The sequence below is a fragment of the Diabrotica virgifera genome, chromosome 4 (genome assembly GCF_917563875.1).
Source record: "Diabrotica virgifera virgifera chromosome 4, PGI_DIABVI_V3a".
Classification (NCBI taxonomy): Eukaryota; Metazoa; Arthropoda; class Insecta; order Coleoptera; family Chrysomelidae; genus Diabrotica; species Diabrotica virgifera.
In genome coordinates, this window is record NC_065446.1 from 156,039,796 (window position 1) to 156,048,221 (window position 8,426).

Consider the following 8,426-nt stretch of genomic DNA (forward strand, 5'->3'; position numbering starts at 1 on the left):
GAAAAATAAAGGTACTTTACTCTTGATCAAAATTCATATTTTTTGACATACCTCGTATAAAATTGATAAAATTTGATATCTTATAATTGAATCTTAGTTGCGAGATCTAGAACTTTTTATAAAGAATTACTTTTTTTCGTACTTTTTTTTAACAATAAAACCCCAGGAATCGATGAAATCTGTTCGGAAATGTTTAAAGAAAGGTGGTGATCAACTTTTTGCAGCAATCCATAAACTAATAGTACTTATATAGCAGACTGAATTGGTACCAGAAGAGTGGTGATCAAGAATTGGTGATCAACTGAATTGTAAGAACTATAGAGGCAATACTCTGTTAGCATCTGCGTATAAAATCTTCGGCAATGTATTGTATGAAAGACTTGAACATTTTACAATTGATAATGTTGGTCAATATTAATGCAGATTTACTGCTTGAAAGTCAACTATATATCAAATTCAAACACAGGCAGATTCTAGAAAAGGCGCTAGAATATAGCATAGATATACACATACACACCATCTATTCGTCGACTTCAAAGCAGCCTATGGCAGTGTTAAAAGAACTGCGTTATTATTTATTATTATAATGCATTGATAAACTTTTGGGATCCCATCTAAGTTAGTTAAGTTGAGCCAACTATGAATGCAAAACGTAAGCTCGTTCGTTAGAATTGAAGGAGAAAACTCTACGTTCTTTTGGATTAAGAATGGTCTAAGACAAAGGGTTGCACTGGCGTGTCTCCTCTTTAATATTGCCTTGGAAAAGGCAATCAGAAAATGAAATATTAGAATGAATGGAACTATTTTTAATAGAACGACGTACATTACCGCATTCGCTGACGATATATTTATAGTGGGCAGTAGAATGAGAGTCATGGTGCAGTGTTTTACAAGGCTTACGGACGGGGCAAATGAATTAGGACTTGTGGTAAACGAGGAGAAAACCAAATATACGTTGGTTTCTAAAAACTCCCGAAAAATCCAACAGAGAATTCAAATTAACAACCATACCTTTGAGAAAGTCAACTAATTCACTTATCTTGGATCGCTAGTAAACGCAACAAACACGACAAGCGACGAAATAAAAAGACGCATAGAAATATCAAACTGAACTGTTCACGGTCTCCTCCAGAAATATTTAAAAAATAAACATTAAACCTGCAGTAAAGCTCAATATATAAATGACCTTAATAAGACCGGTTTTGATATAAGGGGCTGAAACGTGGACCTTATCTCAAAATGATGAAAGACTTCTTGGTATTTTTGAGAGAAAAATTCTTAGAAAGATTTTTCTGGGCGTAAATGAAAATCGGCTATGGCGTCGAAGATACAACTTTGAATTATATCAGTTATACACCGATCCAGATATTGTGAAATTTGTTAAGTGCAGAGAGATGGGCTGGACACATTGCTAGGATGCCAGATCACGAACACACGAATAGGTTTACATTTTCAAAACCAGAGGGCACAAGAAGTAGAGGACAGCTACGAAGAAGATGGATTGATGGTGTGGAAGGACACCTAAAGATTCTAAGGATTAGAATATGGAGAGAAGTTGCCGGGAATCGACAGGAGTGGCGACTTCTTTACGAGCAGGCCAAAATCCACAACGGATTGTCGAGCCACTTATGATGATGAACTGTTTTTCTGAGTAATAACGGAGTTATCATAAATAAAAATGATGTTAGGTGTCCGTAAATTTAGAAAAATTTTCAAAAAATGTTTTTCAATTAGCAGAATATAATTGCATATTATAACATAATTTTTAATTCCAAACAACTTTTCTTAATAACAATTTTCGATATTGTGAAATATGAAGGTACTTTACTCCTGAGCGAAATTAATATTTTTGACATACCTCGTATACTGTTGATAACATTTGATATCTGATGATTGAATCTTAAGTTTTAGACTATGCAGAGCAGTTTATGATTGAATCTGAAGTTTTACACTATGCAGAGCAGTTTATGAAAAATAACTGTTCTTAATTAAATAACTCTTCTTCTTCCTTCTTGTATGTAGGTTTAAAAGCCTGTTTCTTTTTCAATATTAACCTCCTAAATTGTTTAAGTTATTGCACCATATTTTTCTTGGTCTGCCAATACTTCTTAGTCCATTTGGTGAGTTATCTCGTGCCACTCACGTTCCACGCATGTTCCCGTTTTGTCACCCATCCATTTATGTCTTTTACATTGCATGATCTTCGTATGTTTTCGCTTCTCTCCCTATCCAACAGACTTTTCCCTGATATTCGTCGGAGGATTTTCATCTACATATGTTGTTTCTAGAAGTCGTCTCGTTTTAGATGTGTTAGGTCTTGTCTCCGCCTTGTATGTCAATATAGGTCTAATTGCTGCTTTATAGATTCTTACTTTTGTGTCTTGTCTTAGGTGTTTGTTCTTCCAGATTGTGTCATTAAGAGATCCCGCCGCTTTCCTTGCTTTTAAGCTTTGTTGTCGTACTTCCTCTTCAACATCTCCGTAACTGGTTATATCTATTCCCAGATATAAACCTTGCTTCCTACTTTATTATTTTCCGTCCGTTAATTTCGATTTTACATCGTAGTGGGTATTTAGATGTTGTCATACATTTGGTTTCTTCTGTACTTTTTTCGTAACATTGATAATAAAAAAGTTTCCCATATGATTCCAAGTTACGCAGACACACTGCAATATAACATGTTTTAGTTGGTTGCTAGCCACTCTAACTTTCTGCTTTGTTTATGTAAATATTGCTTATAGTTTGTGATGGAACAGGTTATAACAAAATATTTGATATTATTTATTAAATAACTATAAATAGCATTTTTATTTCCAATTGTTATAGGAACATTTGGAGGAGGTAATTCCCGCACCAGATTTTTCCAAAATGTCGGACGAGGAAGTAGAATTTTATTATTTTCAAGTACATGATAGTGACAAAAATTCAATGCTAGATGGTCTAGAACTACTTCAGGCTATTCTTCATACTGAAGAGCATTATGAGCACCCCGAAGACAGAGAAGAAAATAATGCACTGCAGGAGGAAGCTGCATTTAATTATTATGTTGGTAAGGTCTACTGATTTATGTATATTTAAATATCTAAAAAATTAAGACTGCTTTTTTTTCAAGAGAGACATTTGGAAGTTTTTTTTTTGAAACATCGTTAAAATTTTTTACCTTTATAACTAACCTTCGTACTTGTCGAAAATAATGATAGGTATATCCGTTATTTTTAGGGTGTTTGATCATAACTACATAAAAAAGGTACAATTTTGATACAATTTTATTAAGCATTTTTATTATATAAAGTGTTGAATAAAATTACTTCGATTTATTTCTCAGTTACTTAATTTTAGCTATCTGAGTACAAAATATTTATAGAAATTAAGACTAAATCACTAAAAAATATAATGCAACCCGATGAAATAAAAAATTTGTAAGTAAGCCAACTAAGGTACTAGATAGTTTAATACTAAAGTAATAAAGATACAAAAAAAATGATAATATAAAAAAAGTGCGTTAACCAAAATAAAAAATAATAATATAATTAGTGAACGAATGATCAAAAGAAATAAGTAAGCAGACGTATATTTGACCCTTTCAACACTGAATTTATTGTTACAAATTATAAACTTAAACTGTGTAGGTATTTAACTAATAGTCATAAGTTAGTAATAATATGCTATCAAAGCTAAGAAAACATACTATCGGAATCTCAAAATCCGATAAGGCAGTTGTACCGAATAAGGACCACTATAAATTCAAAATTCTTCTTCTTCTTCTTCTTCTTATACTTGTTGTAGATCTGTCGATCTGTTAATTCCAACGTTGAAGTATTTCTTCTCTCAGGACAGCGAGAGACGGTTCCCCAATAGGAAGGCGTTCAGTGGGAAGACCACGAAAACGATGGAACGACAACTTACTAGAGGCACATTGAAAAAACAGACAGAGTCATGTCTATACAAAAAGAAGAAGAGAAGAAGAAGAAGTATTTCTTGAGAGGTAGACTGCCAGCTATCTCTCCATCTCTTTGGTGGTCTCCCCGGTGGACGCTTGCTTGCTGGTTTTCCTTCTATCGCAATTCTTATTAGTCTGTGCTCCCCCATTCTTTTTACATGACTGAGCCACTCTCTTCGTCTTTGCCTGCCCCATCTGACTACATCTTGCACGCCACATTGTTCCCTGATGATGTTGTTTCGTATTATATCTCTTCTTGTCTTCCCTGTTATTGCTCTTAGTGTCTTCATTTCGGCTGTTCGTAGCATGTTTTTGGTTTTATTGGTGTCTTCTCTTGATTCAATGCCATAGGTCATAACAGGTCTGATGCAAGTTTTATAAATTCTAGCTTTGCTGTCCATTCTCATATATGGGTTATTCCAGACCACATATCTCAAACATCCGGACAGCCGGAATGGGACGTTTCATCGCCGCCGGTTCATCGCCGCCGTTTCAATGCCGCCGGTTCATCGCCAGTCCATTTCATCGTCGTCCGTTTCATCGCCGTCTGTTTCATCGCCAGTTAGTCAGTTGATTTTGTATTATGGGAGATGACACGACACGACGGTAAATTCAGTTCAAAACTTATGACAATTATTAAAAAGATAGAAAATATTATTATATTTTTACTGTTCTACTGCCCCTAAATTTTTGTACAGAAATTTTGGCTTTTTTTCGAATTTAAGAAACAGTTTCTCCTGGTTGGAAATGTTGACCGTGAAATTTAAAAGATTATCAGTAGTAATTGCACAAGAGCTCTGAAATTATTGAATTTTTCCCGAGTGACACTTTGAGAGTTTTAATTTCACGAGCCGAAGGCGAGTGAAATTATGTCAAAGTGTCACGAGAGCAAAAATTCTATATTAATTTCAGAGGTCGAGTGCAATTTGTTGCGATTATTTCATGAATAAAACTGTTCAAAACCAAAATTTTATTGTAATTAATTTATGTAAGTACCATTAAACACACAGTTTTTATAAATATTTGACGATTGAAAGTCATCAGTTTTATAATTTTTAAAACATTAATTGTCATTAATGTCACTGAATGTATTTTTTCGTAGCAACGAAGGGCATCTGACGTAATATACTTAACGACGGGAGATTATCAAAAATTATCGATTTAATTCAGATTTCTGTAGCTTTCTATTGGTCAGAATCTCCTATTAATGAAATAATCATTATAATATATTTTATATTATAAATGTTTAAAAGTCTATTAAAAGATTAAGTATGGCAACGGGAATGGTCATATGTCGCATTTCCTAGAATTCCTGATTAATACTAAAAATAAATAATAAATGTAACTGTCGAAAATTCGAAAATATATCAGATAGTGATTAATTGACTGGCGATGAATCGGCCGGCGATGAATCGGCCGGCGATGAATCGGCAGGCGATGAAACGTCCTAGATACATATATTGACAACTGGAACTAGACTTAATGTATCAGATATAATGATGCTATTGACATTATGTTCAGACATGCTTGTTGCTTGTTTTGTTTTTAGCTTGTTTTATATTAACAAAATTTTGGTCTAGCAAGGGGCTTTGATTTATCTTCTTCGAAACAAATATTTCTCATGAATATATACGATAAAGAAGAGTTAATAAGGCTTACCATAGAAAAAGAATTCAGTCATTACCTTTTCTGGATATTTAAATCTCAAAAAAGGATAGGTAGGTACCTACTGGATATTAGACTCATTTGTTACTGATGTCTTGTATACTTTTAAAACCTACAAAAAATTAAGATTTTAATCCAATGATTTTGAATAATTATAATTTTAGACAAGGCGAAAACGGCGGGATCGTTAAAAAAAATATTCCCATGAGATTTTTTGCATAATCACATTCGTGAGACACCCCAGAATAAGGTTCAAGAAGTCGCCCACACGAAAAGTGGTCCAATTTTTTAACAATTTTTTTTAATCAAATTGCAAAAATCAGTATTTTCGACCCGGACAATTTTTTTTAGGATTTTTGGACCATTCTGGATAAAAAAGATCTCTTATGAGTTGATCGTGTTCGAGTTATAAGCAATTTAAAATTTGAAAAACGCGAAAATGGCCATTTTTAAGACTTAATAACTCAGTTAAAAATGATTATTATGAAAGTCACTAAGTGAATAAATCAAATTTAAAGCCCCCCTTTCACAATCCTGAAGAAATTTGTGTCATTAATTTATTACTAAGCTGTTATTTTTAATTATTAATAATGAGTGGTAAGATCGTATTAACGCGGCTGTAAATGTGAGTGCGAGTGTGATGCGCCATTGCACTGTCTGAACGTCATCTCTTTCGCACTCATCACAGACGGCCGCCTAATACGTGCATGTCGCTCATTATTTTTATTTAAAAATAACAACTTAGTAACTGACTTTCATAGTAATAACTTTTAACCGAGTTATTAAGCCTTTCAATTTTAAAATGATTTTACCTCGAAAACGGTTAACTTTAGACAAAAATTATGAGAGACCTTTTTTATCCAGAATGGCCCAAAAAACCTAAAAAATGGTTTGGCCAAAAATATTGATTTTTTACAATTTGATTAAAAAAATTGTAAAAAAAATTTGGCCCAGTTTTCGCGTGGGCGACTTCTTGAATCTTATTCTGGAATGTCTCACGGATGTGATTAGGCAAAAAAATCTCATGGGAATATTCTCTCCACAGAACCCGCCGTTTTCGCCTTGTCTATTTGGAAAAAATTAAATATTTATATTATTACTAAATGAAGTAAAAAACAGACGTACTCTTAATCATTTGTTGTAACTTCCGACGACCGGTTTCGCTCTCTAAAGTATGCAGAGCATCTTCAGGTCAACGGTTATAAGTCACTAAATACTACAAATAAAAACCAGAGTTAGAACAATGTCTGGTTGTAAAAGATGCTAAAGATCCATAAGATCAAACCAATATTGAACAACATACATAAAAGTAGTTAAGACAGCAAACAAATACGTATTCATGTGCACTCGGTGGCGGTAACAAACGTCCCCAAGCTCAAAAACACATACATATATATATGCTGTCTGTAATCATCCAGTGAGAACGTGTGGAGAACGTAGTGTAAGGCTGACAACGTTTGGATCAAACGTTGTCAGCCGTACACTAACACATACATTAATAAATAGAATTCTATTAATAAATATAAATAAAAATGTTTTAATAAATAGAAATAAAAATCTTTAAAACCATCACATATTAAAATTGTATATAATATATACAAATGACATTCACTTTAGTCTACTTCACAAACAAAAAATAACAGGCAAAGATTTGTTGGTTGTCTTTCACCAACTATCTCATCACCCTCAAGAATTTCCAATTTCCTTAAAACTTGTTAACCTTTACAACATTCTCCGTCTATTCCACCATATCCCGTTAGCATAACTTAAGCAAGATATCATGTGAATGAATACTCAAGAAGTAGCTCCTTGTAACCGAATGTAAGTACGACACGTTATCATTGCATGATTCCAGACGGCATACATCTGCATGTGTTTGTGAGCTTGGGAACGTTTGTTACCGCCCCCGAGTGTATATGCATATGTACTTGTCTGCTGTCTTAACTACTTTTATATATGTTGTTCAATATTGGCTTGATCTTATGGATCTTTAGCATCTTTTGCAACCATAACTCGGGTTTTTATTTGTAGCATTTAGTGACTTGTAACCGTTGACCTGAAGATGCTCTGCATACTTTAGAGAGCGAAACCGGTCGTTGGAAGTTACAACAAATGATTAAGAGTACGTCTGTGTTTTACTTCATTCAAAATGAAGTCTTATATGCAACCCATTCAACACTATTATTAAAATTTATTTGCTTATGATAATATTTATTAATGTCTGGACTAAGTCAGCTTGAGCTTTGTCAACATGTTTCATTAGCATCTTCACCAAGACAGACACATATTATACTGAGTTCCATAATTTGAACCGCTACCAATGTTAAATTAATTTTTTCTTTCATTATGTCTTTATGTTTATTAAAACGTATTTATATAATAATATGTGCAAAATACTATATTCGTTTATTTATTTTTCAGAACTAGTCGACCAAGCCTTAGACGATGATGATACTGATAATGATGGCTTCCTAAGTTATACCGAGTTTGCTGCTAAAAGACGACGAATTCGAAATAATGCAATTAAATTGTATAATAGATAATCGTTTTAAGTTTAGAAGGTTTTTAATAAATTTTTTAAAAAGTTTAATTATTCTTAACAAATTTTATTTACTGGGATGTCAGAGTTGATGTCAGATCTTTAAAAAACGTTTCTAAAAAATTTTATTACAACTTTAGATCAAAGTTATTGTTTAACGAATGTTCGAATGAATCCATTTGAACATCTAAAACTGTTTAAAAATATTTTTAATTTGGTAGGAAAAGTTTAACTCAACTTTTGAAAATAATTTGCCAACATTGCGAAATGTGTAAATATGAA

General features: G+C 32.9%; 1 protein-coding gene across 1 annotated transcript in view; it reads left to right on the forward strand.

The window, feature by feature from the left end:
• LOC126883972 (multiple coagulation factor deficiency protein 2 homolog) overlaps positions 1–8,195 on the forward strand; it is a 101,836-nt gene extending 93,641 nt beyond the window's left edge. Inside the window, exons 3-4 of the mRNA XM_050649741.1 lie at positions 2,827–3,049; positions 8,027–8,195. Of these exons, the coding sequence (XP_050505698.1) occupies positions 2,827–3,049; positions 8,027–8,148 (345 nt within the window). The 3' untranslated portion in view covers positions 8,149–8,195. The remainder of the gene's footprint in view (positions 1–2,826; positions 3,050–8,026) is intronic.
• The last annotated feature ends 231 nt before the right edge of the window (positions 8,196–8,426 follow it).